Raw genomic sequence first — 21,588 nt, 5'->3', positions numbered from 1 at the left:
GTGCAACAGTTTTTTTAAAACTTGTGTGTGTATATATATATATATATATATATATATATATATATATATATATATATATATATATATATATATATATATATATATATATATATGTACACAAATCTTAAAAGGGTAGCAGGGCAGGATTCTTGGAACAAAAAGATACGCACAGAACAATCTATACATTCCATAGCAAAACCAGCGGGAAAATTGTCTCGATTTTGACTTCTTTGCGAATGTATATACTCTCACGCTTCCGAAGGAGCATGGAATGATCTCATGATAAAAGGAAAGCAAAACGTTCAAGATTTGCACACCTTGGTGCCTGCGAGGTTCCGCCGTGAAACGGGACGAGCGGGGTTTTCAAAACGCTGAAAGAAATATAAATATACAAAGACTTGTAATTGGGCAACTAAGCAGTTAGCCTTTGACCAACCAGTGTTACCAACCTGAAGTTAAGGTCAAATGGTCGACGCATCGTAAGTAAACATAAATCTTAGTTCTTAGTCGTTTAAGTACCATAAATCCATAAAGTTTCTAAGTATCCATAATTTAATCCTGAGACGTTGGCACAATTACATTCCTTTATGGCCAATTTCAAAAAATTGATATTAAGAAATTATTAAGACTCCGACACCTTGAGAAAAAAAAAAAAGCTCGCAAAAACAAAGGCGACTTGGCTACGATTCCAGTTTTTTTCCCTTTGTGATGTGCTTGGTCAAAGTCTATTATAGTGGAGGAGGAGGGAGAGGAGAATGCACCGGCAAGTTGGTGAAACTTTAGGAAGTGCACAAGGACAGAGACTGGCAGCAGGAAGAGTACTTTACATACCGAGATAAGGATAATGTTTACGAGAGCTCTGATCAGTCTTTAACAACCACGACGACACCTTATACTGGACACAGCGAGAGAAGACACGATCGTAGTCCTCCCGTAGTATCGGACGGAAACTATGTATACAAGTCGATCTGTCCTGGAATGTTGCACAGACGCTGGGTGCCATTTTAATCTTGGGCAGTCTCTCCTTGTACCCCCGTTTGTCGTACTTTAGGATTCACATTCATGTGCAATCACATGGACAAGTAAACAAAAGATAAAATGTAAACAGCAGGGAGGAATGAATACAATGTAGAACATGAAAGTACTTCGGCCACATCAGCTCCACAAGCTTAGATAAGGAACAAGGCACTCTTTTTACGATATGGACATCTTTTTGAACATTAGTCCTAATGTTTAAATTCATCTTCATCAAAAGTAAACTGATACACGATGACATTACAATCTGTCAATTTTTTTTTTTTTTTTTTTTTTAACAGTCATCAGTGGTGATCAAAACATCACCAAGGCTAGTTCCTTATCCCTACTACTCACCTCCCCAACTACAACGCATTGTTCTTGCCTCGATGGTCAACAAGGGATCATCAACATCCCACAGGCAGGGGATTCCGGGATAAGAAAAACAAAAACACAACATCCATCATTTTGCAGATGTAAGATGGAGTTGACCCATATAATTAACTGCAACACTGTCCCAAACGAATACCAGCACCACCACCACCATGTCATAACCTTCGCAACCGTGCAAGCAATGACTCCGTTTCCGTCGAGCCTTCTGCATTCTGACCCTTGGTCCGAGTCTTCCCCTGTTTCTTTGCTTTCTTGCCAGGGTTCTGATGTTCTGAGGACTTGGTGGCAGAAGGCACGGGTTCAAAGGTTCGGGAGCGAGAGCGTTCCAACATCACTCCGGCCTTTCGATCTGCTGCTGTGAGCAAAGAGAAGGGACAAAAGAGAAAGGAGTCTTCAACTTGAAATGAAAAATCAAGCACCAAGAATGATTGTATAACACAAAGAACAGGAGAGGACGAAAGAGGTAATTGCAACAATCACAGTGACAGAAACAGGTTGCTCGCTCACGTGCACACGTACACATATGGAAGGTTTTGGCAATAGGGAGCAGAAAGACAATGGAGACAGAGACAACAGACGCAGTAAGTGACAGAGACTTCGGCTGTAAGGAAGATAGAGACGATGACATTGAAGACCAAGACAAATGCAAGACTGGAGCAAAGGATGAATGACAGCATGCAGTCAAATCAAACCTCAGAACGATTTTAAAATACTTGGTAGTTCCAAAGCATCGGCCATACACGCACGTAGGAATATGATGAAAGCTTTAGCTAAAATAAATAAATAAATAAATAAAGTTTGTACTTCTGCATTCTTGGCCAAGTTTCTATAAAATGGAATACCTGAACTCCAAAAAACAGAAGAAAGCATTCGTCACCCGATGACTGGCAGGGACAATTTGTCAGCTCCTTTGATGCGTGAGAAAAAGATTGATCATCCAAATATGAGGTGAGCAGATCGAAATTTGCGGGGAATCAAATAAATCATGTGTGGGGTAATAATGCAGCTCGAGTGGAATGAAATTCGACGAGTCCTTTGCGTGAAGAATACATAGGTCTGCATCAGCGGATGGATAGAACAATGGATGAAATCAACAGGACGTTGATCGAGGTAAGCAGACGTTTCAGGCATTAACCCTTCGTCGGAGCAAAAGTACCCTTTTGCTCCGACGAAGGGTTAACGCTTGAAACGTCGGCTTCTCCTTAGCATGCCTCGATCAACATTCTGCTGATTTCATCTGTTAGACTTAGGTGGCCTATCTTAAGTACAACTACCGCCGACTCGCATTTAATAACTTGAAATTAATATCTTTGGGGAGGTGTCAGTGCAACCTGCCATATAGTGGTCTAATCCCCTCCATACTACCGCTCCCCTCACCCCCTCTTTCAATTACAAAGTTGCCCCTGAATTGGTGACATCTTTGGAGTAATAGACACAAGCAAAGTAAGAAGCAGTGTATATTTCGCCGGCATTTGACCAGTTTTGATGAATGGTAGTAATACATGAGGCATGAGGGTAGAAGATAGGAGAAGAATGGAGAGGACGGAGCTAAGGATTAGGAGATGGATGTGTGGGGTAACATGAAAGGATAAGCAGAGTAATGTGGACATAAGAAAGAGATTCAAAGCTCATACATAGTACTGAGGAAGAGTTGAGAAAGAAAGACTAAGGTGGTTTGTGTACATGGTGAGAATGAGAGATGAGTCTGTCAATAAAGTTATTAGTTTAGTAGTAGCCTGGTGTTGGCTCAGGGGTTAGGGTGGTGGCTTGGGATCCTAGGGTCCTGAGTTCAAGTCCCGTTGGCCACTGAATTAATACACCAGGGGGTTGACTCAGCCTGTCATCCTTCTGAGGTTGGCGAAATGAGTACCAGTGTGTACTGGTAGAGGGGAACTGCATCAACGACACAGCCGCGCTTGCAAGAAATGATAGCTACCCCGGCAGCTAAGCTGCCATATGCAAGAAGAAGAAGAAGTTTCGTAGTTTTGGGGAAAAGACTAAGAGGTTGACCAAGATAAAAAAAAAAACAGCAGGAAGGATGCGGTCAGTAAAGACATGCAGTTGTTGGAGTTAATGCAGGAGGATGCTTTTGACAGGATTAACTGGAGAGGGGCCATCAGCCGACTCACCTCTTAATACGGGAAACTGGTCATTAAACGAGTGGTAGTGGTGGTAGTAGTAGACTGGTAGTGGTGGCCTCTGCTCTAGAGAGTGTTTCATGTCGGTGCATCTGAACAATCCCACACATTTGAATTTCAGCAAATCATGGCTTCGGAGTTTGTGAGCACTTTAACCACCCCTTTCCGAATAAAGGATGAAATATCTTCACATTGGACTATTTCATGCCAAAGTAGCTGAAAACTACTTTATTACTCCGATCCTCATTGGCCTCCGTTTGCAACTACACTCCATAATTTTAATGCTACTTCGTGATCAATATCATTTCACTTTGTGGTCATATCAGCAGTGGAAGTGAAAACCCATTATCTGCATGCCACCCCTCATAGGTTCATCTATATTTGCTTGTTTCTACTCTTACTGTGAATCACCTTGATATTTGTATTATAAAAACAAACTATAACTAGAACTAGGTAGTGCATATATCTCCGTCAGGCTGAACAGCTGACGTTTTAAGTCTCACTGATAGGACGACTCTGCATTGGGGCCTTAAGCAAAATCGAATCGGCTTGTTTTTATCACCTGCCCGACTCATCCACCAAGTTTTGTAATAATCCATCAACGACTTTTTAAGACATTGTGCAATCTATTGTTTTTGGCCCAATCTCTCAATGGTGAAGAATCACTCAAAAAATGCTGGTATCAGGATCCTTATCTTCACCGAAATCCAACCAATTTGTCCTTATCACACACCCAACTTGTCTCCCAAATTTTGTCTCAATCCGTCCATAACTTTGCGAGATATTCTGGTCACAGACAAACAGACAGACAGGGGGTGAAAACATAACCACCGTCCACCATCAGTGGCGGAGGTAAAAAGCATCTTGTCGAGTGCAAGTACAATGCCGGTTAAAGGAACACAATGGATGGCTTTGGAGGAAGCATTACACTAAGGAGTAAGACATTATAAGAATGTTGCACAGTTTTCCATTTTCAATCAAGTCTCATGGAAGGGTCATCAGCATTGAGAAGTTAATTTGCCTTCTTCGTTTGAAAATGTTCGTTTGCGGCGTTCTCGGAATGCTTCTCCGGTCTGTAGGGCTTCCATCAGGTTGTCCATGACGCCCGTGGTGTCATGCTCTGCAAAGTTGAGAAAGAGAGAGAGAGAGAGAGAGAGAAAAGAGGATGCTGAATATTCTGGAACATGACTCAAGCAAAAGCAAGTTGGACAAGTTTTGTAAACATCACCTCCCAACTTTGTGTAGTTCAGAGGTGATGTTCAGGCAGACAGCTGGGCTGTCAAAAAGTCAGATGACGTCATTATTATTTGTGTTATCACATAATAATTGTGACATTAGAAAACCCCCGCTTCACCTCACATAAAACTAACTTGGTAACATCGGCATCCTTAAACCTTTAAACCATCATTGTACATAAACTACCCACAAATTACTGGAGCAAGTTTCACTAACGAGGTTCAATTACTCTAGCAAGTTTACACAAGGAAATACAAGGACATCTAACACAGGTGGAGGCCATTCAGCCCATCATGCCTGTGTGAACACCACACCGACCCATCTACACAAGATACAAGGACGAAAATGCAAATTAAAAATTTTTTTTTTTTAAGTTTTTGTATTTCTTTTTCTTTTTCTTCTTCCCCTCAGGGAAGGGGGCATGGGCATAGTTAAAAACATGCAACATCAACCACACAACCCCCCCATGACAAGACCCCACCAACAGCACTCCGTACACAATCACCGATCAATGCTCAAACTACCGAAAAGTCTTATCAACATCTCCATAACTTCCAGGTACCTATCAAATTCTAATTTAAACTGATCTACTTTTTCTGCTCCCACTACCTTTCCAGGAAGACCATTCCATGCATTAACTACTCTCTGAGTGAAAGTTCCCTACCTTACTACGGTCTTAACTCTCCTCTTCTTTACTCTCAGGTTATAGCCCCTGGTCCAATCACTGTCTACTCTGTTGAATAATTCATTTTCACTTATTTTATCTCTACCTTTCATTATCTTAAACATCTCCATCATATCTCCTCGTAACCGCCTCCATTCTAGTGTATAAAGCCCTATCTCCTTTAGCCGCTCCTCATAGCTGAGTCTACCTCGGCCTGGAATCAATCTAGTAGCCCTACGCTGAATCCTCTCTATGGCATCTATGTCCTTCCTGAATTGTGGTGGCCAAAACTGTACACAATATTCTAGATGTGACCCTCACTAAATTCCTGTACAATGTTAACACCACCTCTTTTGATTTATAATTAATCCCCCTCCGAATACAACCTAAAACCCTCTTTGCTTTACCTATAACTGCCTGGCACTGTGCTGCCTGCTTACCTCCCGTGTCTATTACCACCCCCAGATCCTTCTCCTGTGTGACACGCTCCAAAATTACCCCTTACATCTTGTAATCTCTATTTACATTGTTCTTTCCTATCCCCAACACCTTACACCTGCTCAGGTTAAATTACATCTGCCAATATTTTGCCCAATCGATACAAGTATCAACACTTTCCTGAATCTGTTCACCACCTCCTCTAGTACCCACCTCGCCTCCAAGCTTTGTGTCATTGCAAATTTGGAAAGCTTCCTCTTCACCCCATTATCCAAATCGTTGATGTAAATAATGAATAGTAATGATCTGAGTACTGATCCCTGAGGGACCCCGCAACTTTCATCCTCCCAGCAAGACATCTTCCTACTCACAGCCACTCTTTGCTTCCTACCACTAAACCAGTTTCCAATCCAATTAGCTACATGACCACCACTCCACAAGCCCTCACTTTGGCTAACAAACTCCGATGTGATACCTTATCAAATGCCTTCTTAAAGTCTCGATATACCATGTCCACTGCCTTTCCCTCGTCCACCCAATCAGACACTGCTTCATAGAACTCTAAAAGATTTGTTAAACAGGAACTAACTTTGGTAAACCCATGCTGACAAGCTTGAATTAGTTTGTATGTATTTAAATGGTTCCTCATATCATCCTTAATTAATGTCTCCAACACCTTCCCCACAACTGAAGTCAAACTAACTGGTCGAGAGTTTCCCAATTCTTCTCTGGATCCTTTCTTAAATAATGGTGTTACATTTGCTATTCTCCAATCCTCTGATACCTGTCCTGACTCCAGGGAACTATTGAAAATATCCGTTAACATCTCGCTTACCTGCTCAGCCACTTCCCTCAATACTCTCGGGTGCATATTATCTGGACCCGGAGCCTTATCTACTCTTAGACTACCGAACTGTTCCTTTCCTTCCTCCACTCCAACCAGGATTTTCTGTAAAAGCCCTTCCTCACCTCCTTGATAGACACTCTCAGCTATTGGCGATTCTCCTGACTGTTCTTGTGTAAAAGTTTAAGCAAAATACCTGTTTAATAAGCCTGCCATCTCACTTTCATCACTAACCAGTCTTCCGGTGCTATTCCTCAATGGGCACACACTGGTCCGAACCTGTTCTTTTCCCCTGATATACTTAATGAAAGCCTTGCTATGTTTAATATTCTTAGCCACGTCCTTCTCCTACTCTCTTTTGGCTTGCCGAGTTATTTTCTTAACTTGCCTCTTTTTACTTCGATAGCGATATAAATCTAACTCCAGTCCTGTTATTTTAAACCTAATAAATGCCTTTTGTTCTCCTTAAAAACGTTCCTTATCTCACCACTCAACCACCCTGGTCTCTTTCTGTTTCTAGTTTTCCACCTCATTGGAATGTACTGACTCTGCACTCCACACATTTGGCCCTTGAAAGTTTCACATTTTTCTGATGCTGATTGTCCTGGTGTTAGAGTCTCCCAATTTACATCACCGAATTCTCTCCTCATTCCCCAAAATTTTGCCTTCCTGAAATCTAATAGCCTTACCCTATCCTGAACTCTAACCCTTAACAGAATCTTTGTACACACAATGTTATGGTCACTTACTCCTAAATGCTCCCCTACCTCCACCTCCTCCACCATATTGGGATCGTTAAATAAAAGGAGGTCTAACAGTGCACTCCCCCCCCCCCCCCCCGTGGGCTTATTTACAATCTGTGTTCAAAATAAATCCTGGACTAAAACGAGGAAATCCTTGTCTGTTCTGCCCTTTCCCTGATCCTGGACCCAATCTATCCCTGGCAAGTTAAAATCCCCTATAATCAATACTCTTGCCTTAATACATGCCCTTTTGAACTCTTCTCTAACAAGGATGAATTACTCCAGCAAGTTTCACTAAAGAGATTTAATTACTCAAGCAGGTTTCACTAACAAGGTTTAATTAATCTAGCAAGTTTCATTCACAAGATTTATTTAATCGCGCAAGTTTCACTTACAAGGTTTATTTAATCTAGCAAGTTTCATTCACAAGGTTGATTTAATCCAGCAAGTTTCACATACAAGGTTTAATTAATCGAGCAAGTTTCATTCACAAGGTTGATTTAATCCAGCAAGTTTCACATACAAGGTTTATTTAATCTAGCAAGTTTCATTCACAAGGTTTATTTAATCTAGCAAGTTTCACTCACAAGGTTTAATTAATCGAGAAAGTTTCACTTACAAGGTTTATTTAATCTAGCAAGTTTCATTCACAAGGTTTATTTAATCTAGCAAGTTTCACTCACAAGGTTTAATTAATCGAGAAAGTTTCACTTACAAGGTTTATTTAATCAAGCAAGTTCCATTCACAAGGTTTAATTAATCTCGCAAGTTTCACTTACAAGGTTTATTTAATCAAGCAAGTTCCATTCACAAGGTTTAATTAATCTCGCAAGTTTCGTTTAATCTCGCAAGTTTCATTGACAAGGTTTATTTAATCTCGCAAGTTTCACTCACAAGGTTAATTTGGTCTAGCAAGTTTCATTCACAAGGTTTATTTAATCGAGCAAGTTTCATTCACAAGGTTTATTTAATCGAGCAAATTTCACTCACAAGGTTTAAGCAATCTCGCCAGTTTCATTCACAAGGTTTATTTGATCTAGCAAGTGTCACTCACAAGGTTTATTTAATCGAGCAAGTTTCACTCACAAGGTTTATTTAATCGAGCAAGTTTCACTCACAAGGTTTAAGCAATCTCGCCAGTTTCATTCACAAGGTTTATTTGATCTAGCAAGTGTCACTCACAAGGTTTATTTGATCTAGCAAGTGTCACTCACAAGGTTTATTTAGTCTCGCAAGTTTCATTCACAAGGTTTATTTGATCTAGCAAGTGTCACTCACAAGGTTTATTTAATCTCGCCAGTTTCATTCACAAGGTTTATTTGAACTAGCAAGTGTCACTCACAAGGTTTATTTAATCTCGCCAGTTTCATTCACAAGGTTTATTTGAACTAGCAAGTGTCACTCACAAGATTTATTTAGTCTCGCAAGTTTCACTCACAAGGTTTATCTAATCTTGCATGTTTCACTCACAAGGTTTAGCTAATCTGGCAAGTTTCACTCACAAGGTTTATTTAATCTAGCAAGTTTCACTTTCAAGGTTTATTTAATCTAGCAAGTTTCATTCACAAGGTTTATCTAATCTTGCATGTTTCACTCACAAGGTTTATTTAATCTAGCAAGTTTCACTTTCAAGGTTTATTTAATCTAGCAAGTTTCATTCACAAGGTTTATCTAATCTTGCATGTTTCACTCACAAGGTTTATTTAATCTAGCAAGTTTCACTTTCAAGGTTTATTTAATCTAGCAAGTTTCATTCACAAGGTTTATCTAATCTTGCATGTTTCACTCACAAGGTTTATTTAATCTAGCACGTTTCATTCACAAGGTTTATTTAATCTAGCAAGTTTCACTCACAAGGTTTAATTAATCGAGAAAGTTTCACTTACAAGGTTTATTTAATCAAGCAAGTTCCATTCACAAGGTTTAATTAATCTCGCAAGTTTCACTTACAAGGTTTATTTAATCAAGCAAGTTCCATTCACAAGGTTTAATTAATCTCGCAAGTTTCGTTTAATCTCGCAAGTTTCATTGACAAGGTTTATTTAATCGAGCAAGTTTCACTCACAAGGTTAATTTGGTCTAGCAAGTTTCATTCACAAGGTTTATTTAATCGAGCAAGTTTCATTCACAAGGTTTATTTAATCGAGCAAGTTTCACTCACAAGGTTTAAGCAATCTCGCCAGTTTCATTCACAAGGTTTATTTGATCTAGCAAGTGTCACTCACAAGGTTTATTTAATCGAGCAAGTTTCACTCACAAGGTTTATTTAATCGAGCAAGTTTCACTCACAAGGTTTAAGCAATCTCGCCAGTTTCATTCACAAGGTTTATTTGATCTAGCAAGTGTCACTCACAAGGTTTATTTGATCTAGCAAGTGTCACTCACAAGGTTTATTTAGTCTCGCAAGTTTCATTCACAAGGTTTATTTGATCTAGCAAGTGTCACTCACAAGGTTTATTTAATCTCGCCAGTTTCATTCACAAGGTTTATTTGAACTAACAAGTGTCACTCACAAGATTTATTTAGTCTCGCAAGTTTCATTCACAATGTTTATCTAATCTTGCATGTTTCACTCACAAGGTTTAGCTAATCTGGCAAGTTTCACTCACAAGGTTTATTTAATCTAGCAAGTTTCACTTTCAAGGTTTATTTAATCTAGCAAGTTTCATTCACAAGGTTTATCTAATCTTGCATGTTTCACTCACAAGGTTTATTTAATCTAGCACGTTTCATTGACAAGGTTTATTTAATCTCGCAAGTTTCACTCACAAGGTTTATCTAATCTTGCATGTTTCACTCACAAGGTTTAGCTAATCTAGCATGTTTCACTCACAAGGTTTAGCTAATCTAGCATGTTTCACTCACAAGGTTTAGCTAATCTAGCAAGTTTCATTCACAAGGTTTATCTAATCTTGCATGTTTCACTCACAAGGTTTATTTAATCTAGCACGTTTCATTGACAAGGTTTATTTAATCTCGCAAGTTTCACTCACAAGGTTTATCTAATCTTGCATGTTTCACTCACAAGGTTTAGCTAATCTAGCATGTTTCACTCACAAGGTTTAGCTAATCTAGCAAGTTTCACTCACAAGGTTTATTTAATCTAGCAAGTTTCACTCACAAGGTTTATTTAATCTAGCAAGTTTCACTTACAAGGTTTATTTAATCTAGCAAGTTTCACTTTCAAGGTTTATTTAATCTAGCAAGTTTCACTTACAAGGTTTATTTAATCTAGCATGTTTCACTCACAAGGTTTAGCTAATCTAGCAAGTTTCACTCACAAGGTTTAGCTAATCTAGCAAGTTTCACTCACAAGGTTTATTTAATCTAGCAAGTTTCACTTACAAGGTTTATTTAATCTAGCAAGTTTCACTTTCAAGGTTTATTTAATCTAGCAAGTTTCACTTACAAGGTTTATTTAATCTAGCAAGTTTCACTTACAAGGTTTATTTAATCTAGCAAGTTTCACTCACAAGGTTTATTTAATCTAGCAAGTTTCACTTTCAAGGTTTATTTAATCGAGCAAGTTTCATTGACAAGGTTTATTTAATCTAGCAAGTTTCTTCCACTAAGGAAAACATTTCACATCAGCTAATTAAGTCATCATAGCCATATCGTACTGGGTACTGAGTGGACAGAACATAAACACTCAGGACTCCATAAAAAATGATTTAATTAGCAAAATTGGGAGAAGTCCTTGACCCTTGGACCCCATTATCATGGGTACTCACCTGCCTGGTCGATCCCCTGCAGGTTTTTACGCCTGTGTTGTTTTTCTCGACGTTCCTTCTCAACACGTTCACGAACCTGCTGTGCCCGTTTTATCTTCTCCTCAGTCTCACGTCGTTTTGCGTTCTCGTCGATGGCTTGCTGGAAGCCCAGGGTCACCAAAGGCAAGGTTACGATTCATCCCAAAATCCATGCTCCCCACTCAATTCTACCTTTCCCTCACCTCCTCTTTGTTACTCTTCTCACCTGGAAAGAAGAACGAAACTCGCTCAAGCTTCCAAAGAACTCTTCCATTTCCACTTTTGAGGGATCGACTGTGAAATAAGTCGTAAGTTCTTTGTATTTATGTACAAGGTTCTTCTGCAAGATGTCAAGGCGAGAATATGTATCACATGCGGTCTTCAGGAAATCGTGACAATGTGGCTTCTCGCTCCACAACCCTTCAGTGCCGCCAGCCTCCTTATAGGAGGAAGGCAGCATGAGGACCGATGAGAAGCCAGGGTCAAGGAAATATCAGAAATAGCATCTTGAGTTCGTCATGTTAATCAAGCCAAAAGGTCTAAAGTCTTAATCACATTTTATAATTGGAATGATACTCGGTAGAGCGCGTATCTCCACTCGGCGAAACAGTTTTGGTTTTTCAGCCCATTGATAGGCCGGATCCGGATTCAGACCTGAACCAAAATCTAATCGCCTTGTTCTTGTTCATCCACCAACCTACCCAACTCATCTACCAAGTTTTGTCATAACCCATCCACAACGTTTTGAAATGTCATGCTAGATATCATTTTCAGCCCTTTCTATAAATGGTGAAGAATCACTTTAAACATTTTTAAATTCTCGTATCTGGATCCAGATCTTCAATAAAATCTGATCAATTTATCCTTGTCACACACCCAAACTCCCCACCAAACTTCGTCCAAATCCGTCCATAACTTTATGAGATATGCTCACAGACAAACAGTTAAACAGGGGTGAAAACATATCCTCCATCCACCTTTGGTGCGGAAGTAATTTTGCTTGTGCAGGCTTCTGGATAATCATAGTTACAACGATGTGTGTGTGTACATATATATATATATATATATATATATATATATATATATATATATATATATATATATATATATATATATATATATATAAAAAAAGATTGGGGCGGTTGGGGTTGCACATTTTTAAAGAAGAAGGCGCTTCCAACCAAAAGTAAAAAACTAGATCGACTGCCAATTTGAGCAAAAAAGGGAGAGCAGACCCAGTCTCAGGCAATGTTTCACCAGCTTTGCAGCCGGCTTAATCAGGCACAATAGACTATATCTATTGTTTTCCCAAACATATATCTTCAAATACAAAAAAATATATATCTTCTCATGTCTTCCCACTTATGACCTTCCCCTTTTCAAAAATCTGATTTTTTACTTTCTCAAAAACTCTTAGACTATTCTCTCTTTCCTTACTTATCAATCAATGCAGTTCTTCTATTTAAGGCTTGGCCTCGATGAGGACTATTTTGTCCATGACTGAATATATACATTTATATTTATATACATACACACAAACACACACACACAAAGCAAATGGCTTACCTTGGGTAGCTTTTCATGGTTGCTTTATGCAGCTTCTTCGGCTGGAAGAGCATGGGAGGAGTGGATTTATTTATATAATCCTAGCCACCTGGGTATAATTGATTAGGTGATTGCTGATATGTTATTCCCTCCATTCACAGGTGAGATATGTTCCTCTGTTTTTCGCAGAGGATACATTCCTAGAAAATGCTGCGAATGTCGAATTTGTGAATGGCGGGTAACTGTTTGGATGGAAAAAGGGGGGATAGGTTCCTGGTGGCTCATGATTCATGAGGGGGAAAAAAATAAAAACAAAAATTCCGTGAAAAATCCCGAATAACGCGAAAAAAAAACCCCGTGAATACGCCCGAGAAAAACCAAGCAAATGCCAAAAAAGCCTGCAAAAAAACCACGAATATGCGAACAAAAAAAACAGTGAAAAATGTTCTCTCTCCAGAGGCACTGCAGTAGTCATTATCATGTAGTACTGTATTGCCTTATTGTATCGTATTATTGCCTGTTTTTCCTGTTATTTTGAATTGAGCATTGTATACATTGTATTAATCATTAAGACCTATGTTGTTATTATTATTGTATGCTAAATTATACGTGATTAATTAATTGGAATTATACATCGTACTTGGCTCCCTTTTTGTAAACTGTAAATTTCTTCCGCATAAGGTGCAGGCTGTTTTATTTTCTTCTTGCATTGAAAAAAATATCTTCTGGCTAAACATTTGCACAGATTCCGCGCCTATTTGGCATGAGCTTAGCAGAGTCATGCCTTCTCCCAGCAGATATTACATATATATATATATATATATATATATATATATATATATATATATATATATATATATATATATATTATATACACCACACACACACATACATACATACACACAGACATACACACACACACAGACACACACACACACACACACACACACACACACACACACACACACACACACACACACACACACACACACACACACACACACACACACACACACACACACAATTGATTTTTACATTGTATACCAATTCCCTTGTAATTCATGTAAAGGTACAATGATGTCTCCAAATGTCTTCCCACGTATGCGATTTATGTACAAGCAAGCTCCTACACGAGTATTAAAAAGATGTTAACAAACAATATAAGTTTCTAAAAATTAAAAAGGGCCAACCACCTTAGTTCATGGTCGACTTCAAGAACATTTCTCCAAACATCGAGGAAATGTCCACGTCTACGTCTTTGTGGTGTCATGCTAAACATCATTGATCGAATTCCAGTTCCACATTGCCATCGTTTTAACTGATAACTAAGAAATAAACTGTGATGTAATCACTATATTATACCCATCAACCAAAACCTGAAATTTCAGATGACAACTACCAACCAAATGAACCACGTGATAGTTCTGCTCTTCTACACACCTATCAGGAGCAAAATATTTGAAGGAATTTATTGGTCACATGCCATATCCCAAGAATGCTCAAACATCATACTCGGTGAGCTACAAGATTACATTTTCGACTTTTCATTGTGGATGAAGGTGACAATGTGGCCGAAACTTTGGCCTTATGTTTGTCATTGATGAGGGACGGGGTGAATGAAGAGAGGCGGTACGAGTGGGGGTGGGGGTTCGGATTTGGTTGATTTTGTTTTGAGCTTCCAATTCAATTACTAAATACCATTTAAGTATCTTTCTATGAAAGGTGGAATTGATTACCATTGGAACATGGATCCATTAAATGTTAGGCCCCAATGCTGTTCAAAATCATGCAGATTATTCAACTAGAAAGCGAAGAAGGTGAATTGGCCCTGACTATTGCCTGCTCAGGAATACGCGGAGATATCTAACAAAAGCAACGTGGTTTCCGGGTTGCCATCGCAGCAGTGAAAGCACATCTCAGCACCAATGGTAGGGAGTGGCCATTAAGAGCTAAGTATACACGCCGTGAATGAGCGCATTTCCTTGACTTAGGCGTAGCCAGCACAACGCGGTGCATTTCATCTGAGCTAGCAGGGAAAGGTGAGCCCTTCCCTGGCTACTCAGACAGGCGGGAACACATTGGATCAGTGAAAATAGATTAGTATTTCTTCGGCTTTATATTTTCCTTTCTGGGTCACCAACCAAAATTGGTGCCTTCATTAGCAATTTACCATTTGGAAGCTTTCAATGTATTTTCTCAACATATTGTGTGCTTTCCTCGAAGCCATCCTCTAACTCATCCAATGACAGAAAAAGCAACTCAGAATGAAAAGTTTAAATAGGAACCAGGCATAGGTTAACTTTTCATCCGTTTCAAAGGTCATAAAGGATGCCACAATGGTATTGGCATCAGTGATGATGCAAGAATAGCTCTAAAGTATTCCCCTTCCTCCTCTCCCCCAGCATAGAAAACAAAGCAATGACTTTCCCCCAAAAAAGGATATTGTCATCTTTCCCACAAACTTGTCATCGCTGTCATCGGGTGCTGGCGAGACTTTAATTTCATTCTCCACTTGCTGGATTTGACGCTGCATGACGGCCAAACTTTTCTTGAGGTTTTCCGCTGAAACTGCGTGCCCGCACACAGAAAGGAACAACGGGGAAATTGGAGGAAGACATTGTGACATCACAGTACTCCGTTAACGCAAGTTTTTCAAACAAGAATAAGACTGCAATTGTGACAGATATGTTTAGCTCTTGACGGGTCGAGTTTAACCTCCGACGACTTCGTTGCACAAAAGCAAAATGTTGCATGAAAGGTTTTGGAAAAGAAAGATACTCTTAAATTCCAATGCATGCAGCAATCCAATGAAGCTATCTTGAAACCAAAAGATAAAATAAATATAAAGGACAATGAGCCATGTACCTCAATTTCACATGGCCAACTGACAATGCCTATTGCGTTTCAATCCATACACCACTACAATGTTTAATCATAATAGGTCAAACGTTGAGTGAAATACCTACAGGAAAGATATAATTCTGCTTGTTAAAAAAAAAATAAATCTTATTCTCATTTCCCAACTCTCAGCTCCTTTCCTCCTTGCCTTCTACCTCCAGGACTCTCCTCCTCCCACAAACTTCCCCGTCCTTCGAACAATCGACAGGATACCAAGGCATCCGGAAAAACGAATTCTCCCTTCACACGGCAACTCGCACATTTCTGAAACCGAACAAAGCCCATCTCTCTCAGCTCCTTTACAAGCTTCCTCCTCACTCTCACCTCACCACCCACAAAATCTCGCCCTCCAAGTTATGACAAGTCCCCAAATACCCACCTCCTTCAATCCTCCATCACTCACCTTACAAGGCTGGACTGAACAATGAGTTGCGGAGAAATTTCCCACGATAAGATCAAGTGTAGGAGAAAAAAAAAACAAAGAAGAAGAAAGACAGAGGACGAGGACGAAGATGAAGAGCTGTAAGGCCATTAGTGTGTAAGAGCAGGGCACTCTGTTTGTCCAGGGCAATCTGTGACCAAATAATGACGTCATGGCAGTTACATGAAAATATCGAGTTGCATTTGCTGTCACAGCAGTTTCGCCTAACCATCTGGAGCAAGGAACTGTGAAATCTTCTGTCCTTTAGCTGTCCTACTGTCACTTATAACCTCTGAACAAACTGTTAATCCAACCTGTTACATTCTGATCCGTACAAAAGCAGCTTCGTCGGTGAAATATTTACATTTGTGAGAAAGCACAACAAATTGAGAAACGAAATACAATTTTCAAACTATGTATACGTGTTCGCATTATTAGTCCCACCCAGGAGGAGTTGTGAGACTATAGTAATGCCCCTGTCCGTCTGTCTGCGTGTCTGTGTCCATGTCTGTATATTTTCACTTTCAATTGCTTTTTTTACTCTGCAACCACTTGTTTGATCGATGCAAAACTTTAAAACATAGAAGAGATAGGTCACATGGTATGGCAGCCATATTGGATTAAAGGGAAAAAAAAAATTGGACATAGTCTTCTCTGAAACCGCTCCAAGAAAAAAAAAATGAAACTTGGCATGCGTCAAAAACTACCCATGGGGTATAAAATATTGACTGATAATGATGACGTAATGAGAGAAGTGGTACTCTAGCCATATTTGGTCGACACAAAATCCTCATCTGTAAAATTTGAAACTTCAAATATCTGATCTACGGCCCGATGTAAGTGGACAATTAAATTTATGGCGTCGTCGGTCACATGTTCTGGCGGCCACATTGGATTGAAAATAAAAACATAAAAAATATTTTCAGCTGGAACCGCTTAACAGATCGATGCGAAACTTCATTCACATAATCCACTCGCCATGGGGAATATCGTTTGAAATTTTTAGCCGCGTCTCGTGTAGCGAACGTGGCTCGAAGAGAGCTCCGCGTTGTTCTTCTTCTTCTTGTTCTTGTTCTTCTGGTGAAGACAAAACCTTGAGGACTCAGCTCTTTTTCTATACAGGATCCGGATCTCCTTAAATACTAAACACCTGCACACATCCTCGCATTGAGGATGCCATTTGAGAGCGTCTATCATCAACTTTTAAACACATCCGGAGATTTGCTTTAAAGTTTCGAAAAGTTCATGTTACTATTTAAAGATCATTCCATTTAATGTGTTGTAATTTCGTAAATACACGATTTTCTCGTCATGAACAAGAGCCTCCATGACGGGTCTCGATATTGGCTCCATCAAGTCACGTGATGAAACATCGGAAGTTGTTGTTATTGCCTTTAGGACGCGGCTCTTGGACACATTTTTCCTTGTTTTTTTATACCCCTCTTCATTGATGAAATTAATCCTTAATGTGCACAAAAGTGATTGTTAAATACCCTAATAATCAATAAAGCTCCAGATAATGACAAGGTATGTGACATAATAGGGTGCGTGGATGTTATGGGCATGTGGGCCATAACAGCAGTATTTTAATGGCACGACAGGGGCTCAAACTCTGGCCCCTAAGATCTTAAGCAGCTCCCGAACCATGAAGCCAACACCGGGATTGCTCTCAGAAAGACCCGACTATCAAATGATGTCCTCATCCATTCCTTTCGCATTTCCAACGACAACCTTCACTCACGATTCCACATAAAGGAGACTGTGTCTATTCCAATACCAACACTCCTGTTGTATGCCTTGTGAACCTTGAACCTCCAAAATTTGATGTCTTTTGGGTTATGATTTTTCTCAAAAATCACTATTTATGTTTTCTCTCTGTTGTTCTTCACTTCTGATCTGTTGCATTGCTGTTACCCAATTTCACCCCAGATTGGTTTCGATGTCCACACCCTTGGAGTTACTACTCCTCTTCCTCCTCCAACTGCTCTCTCTCTAAACCCCAGTATTGGTACTTTAATAGTGCTCACTCGACTGGATTACAGAAATTCTATTTTGACTTTCCTTCGGAAGATTACTGCCTCTCCTCGGGTCATGTCTCCGTCTCCGCAGAGTGTGTAGCTGAAGTTATTGTTTCAGGAATCGAGGCTTATAACCCCCTCTCTTTCAAGACTATCCTTTCTTCGAATTCCTGGTTCAACCGTTCCTGCTCTGCGGCCAATCGTGCAAGGGACGCGGCATATCGGACCTGGAAAAACTCTTCTTCCGATGATTCACATTCAGCCTTCATCTCCACTCGACATCATTGCAAACATGTTATTCGTGAGGTGAAGCATTCCTTTATTCAAAAGAAATGTGACAACCTCTCATCTTCTTCCACCAATAGATCTTTCTGGTCCTGAGCTAAAAGTATCTCCAACAACGTCTGTCACTCTACCTTTCCTTCACTTTTCCGTTCCGATGACACTATCTCTGTCTCTCTGACCGATAAAGCAACTCTTTTTGGTTCTCTTTTCTCCTCTAACTCTGCACTGGATGACTCCATCATTCCATCACCCCCAATAATCTCTTTTCATGCAGTCAAAAAAAAATACTCCTCTCTCTCTCTAGACATACGCAAGGCCTACGGGCAAGATGGCATTCCTCCCCATGTGTTGAAGGAATGTGCTTCAGAACTTGCACCTGTACTTGCTCGTTTGTTTCATTTTTGTTTGAAAACCCAAACTTTTCCTCCTTCCTGGAAACATGCCTTAATACAGCCTATTTTTAAGAAGGGTGATCGTTCAAACCCTTCTAACTACCGTCCTATTGATCTGACCTCTACTGTTTCCAAAGTCTTTGAATGAATTCTCAATTCCCATTTGCGGAAGCATCTTGAATCTCACCGTCTTCTCTCAGACCATCAGTATGGCTTTCAGAACGTGAGATCCATCAGTGATATAGTTTCTTATATCACGAATGTCTGGTCCCCTTCTCTGAGAGACTTTGGGGAATCCTTTGTTGAAGGCCTTGATATCTCAATCGCTTGTGACAGAGTTTGGCATCGGGGTCTCGTCGACGCTCCCCCACCTTCGGCTTTCCTCTGCTCTCTCAAATACAGATTTCTCCCCGACCGTTCTACCTCCATAAATGTTGATGGTTCAACCTCTCCCTCCATCCCTATCAACAGCGGTGTCCCTCAGGGGTTCTGTCCTGTCTCCGACACTCTTCCTTATTTCGACCAATGACCTTTCTTCGACAAATAACCAAATGCATTTGTATGCTGATGACTCAACATTACATCCCTCTACGTTGTCCACATCCACTCCATCTTCTCTTGCTCGATCTACATCTCGTTTTGTCATGACTGCCTCGATAAATTCGGATTTGGACAGGATTTCTCAGTGGAGCAAATGTAATCAAGTGAAGTTTAATGTTTCCAAAACTCAATTTCTTCTGACTTCTCTGTCTTGTAACTCTTCTCAACTCTCCCATTTCCTTTGAAGGCTCAACAATGTTAACACTCAACACAGTAAACATACTTGGCATAACTGTAACATCAAATATATCATGGAAACCACAGATTGCACAAATAGCTAAGTGTGCCTCGAAGAAACTAGAAGTCCTGTTCAGATGTCGAAGATTCTTCATCTCTGAACATTTGCTCAGATTATATGAAGGATTGATTCATCCTTGTATGGAGTACTGCTCTCACATCTGGGGAGGTGGTAACTCAAGGGTGGACCGTTATGATGTTAGCTTCTTTCCCTTCAACGCAAAGCTCAGGAACTTTTTGCCTTCTCATGTCTTTCCTAACAGCTATAACCTTCCCCTTTTCAAAAGGCAGGTTTTTCCACTTCCTGAAAAACTCGGACATTATTCTTTCCTTTCTTCACTTCTCCATCTCTTCGGTCCTTTTTTTTTGCTTCATTTGAGGCCTGGCTATAACCAGGCCTATACAGTCCATGAATGGAGCCTTTAAATATATATATATATATATATATATATATATATATATATATATATATATATATATATATATATACATATATACATATATATATATATATATATATATATATATATATTGTTATGGTTGTGGAAATTCACAGATCACCATTCAGGTTCCCCAGAGGTCAGTTATGTCGATAAGTGTGTGTCCAGATTAGATTTCCCCACCAATGTATAACGGGATTTGTTCATGTGCCAGGCTGTGCACCTTTGAGGTAGCGTTATTCTTTTCTATCTTTATTTTAAAACAAAAACATCGTCACAACAACGACAACCCACGGCCGCGTTTGACGGTGATCTCCGACACGGCCGCGTTCAACGGTGATCTCCAACACGGCTGCGGCCGCGTTTGACGGCAAGATCGGATCAAAACGGCGTCACCCTCAGAAAGAGCTGGCCAATCGGAAGTGAGAGGGGCGGATCCAGCTTGGGTGAAGGTTCAAAGGAGAAAAGGGGGAGGGTGCTGATTTCGGGTGGTGAAGCTCAGAGCAACCCCTCCCCTTGGGGCTATAAAAAGCCGCATTCACTGGCAGACAAGCAGTTGCAGTTGAGCTGGCGGTGGGAGTGGAGAGACGTCTGGTTGGGGAGAGCGCTTGGAGAGAGCGCTTGAGAAGCGCAGTTGGGGAGAGCGCTTGGAGAGAGCGCTTGAGAAGCGCAGTTGGGGAGAGCGCTTGGAGAGAGCGCTTGAGTTGAGTGGAGTTGGGAGCTCGGAGGCAGTGGAGAGCTGGTTACTTCGAGTTCGTGCTGCGCTGGAGTTCGTGACTTGCGGTTGGCAGTGGGAGTGGAGAGACGCCCCGTTGAGAGCTGGAGAGTTCAGAGTTTGGACAGTTGGTTCGCTGGGGGTTCGCCGGCACGACCAGGAGGCCTGAGTCGAGACCCATTCACTCCTCCAGCGCGTCGTCGGCTAAGCCAGGCCGCAGTGGAGGCCGGTCGACCAAGGGAGCCAGTCGGGGTTGGGGGTCCGGGCAAAGACACCGAGGGTCACCGAACCAGGACCCAGCGAGTCACCATGAGGGTGGCCAGGTAGCCCACTCGGTCTCTCGGAGCCCCTTCGGTCATCCCGGCTCTGAGCAATTATAAAGGCTCACGAGCCCGGTTCTTTCTTTCTGGGGTATTGGATGAAAGTCTGTGGTGCCTTGTCTACCTAAGTAGAACTGATTAAGTGCATGCTTGTGTACATGACAATAGACATCGGCAGTAGGTTTTTGCTCGTGTCTTGTTCCCACCCCCTCCCCCCCCCCCATTCATTGCATATGTGCATTTAAAATAAATACCCCGATTGTTTGAATGTTAACCTGCTCGTTGTGTCACTTTCTGCCATTGACTGCCATGATGCATTCGGAATATTAGCTGGCTGATTATAAGCCGATAAAACGTACATCTGGTCCGACGGGACTTGGCGATATAAAATCACTCGGCAAACGCATATGGAACGAGCTGCTTAAGCGGCTCATTTTCGTGCAGGCTCCGTCGAGGTATAAACTCCCGGCATTTCTGTCCACGCGAACAGTTAAGTAT

General features: G+C 40.7%; 1 protein-coding gene across 4 annotated transcripts in view; it reads right to left on the bottom strand.

The window, feature by feature from the left end:
• Positions 1 to 33: 33 nt before the first annotated feature.
• LOC147011133 (protein diaphanous homolog 2-like) overlaps positions 34 to 21,588 on the bottom strand; it is a 119,204-nt gene continuing 97,649 nt past the window's right edge. For 2 of the 4 annotated variants that reach the window (XM_085859920.1, XM_085859917.1), the window contains exons 22-26: positions 15,208 to 15,332; positions 11,446 to 11,610; positions 11,202 to 11,340; positions 4,567 to 4,665; positions 34 to 1,762 (exon numbers count right to left, since the gene is read on the bottom strand). In XM_085859920.1, the coding sequence (XP_085716046.1) occupies positions 1,563 to 1,762; positions 4,567 to 4,665; positions 11,202 to 11,340; positions 11,446 to 11,610; positions 15,208 to 15,332 (728 nt within the window). In that variant the 3' untranslated portion in view covers positions 34 to 1,562. The remainder of the gene's footprint in view (positions 1,763 to 4,566; positions 4,666 to 11,201; positions 11,341 to 11,445; positions 11,611 to 15,207; positions 15,333 to 21,588) is intronic. The other 2 variants (XM_085859918.1, XM_085859919.1) reach the window with 2 other exon arrangements.

Source organism: Eptatretus burgeri, chromosome 16 (genome assembly GCF_056783735.1).
Source record: "Eptatretus burgeri isolate ZD-2024b chromosome 16, Ebu_testis_v1, whole genome shotgun sequence".
Taxonomy (NCBI): domain Eukaryota; kingdom Metazoa; phylum Chordata; class Myxini; order Myxiniformes; family Myxinidae; genus Eptatretus; species Eptatretus burgeri.
Note: the sequence above shows the minus strand (reverse complement) of the source record. Positions and strands in the feature narration are given on the sequence as shown.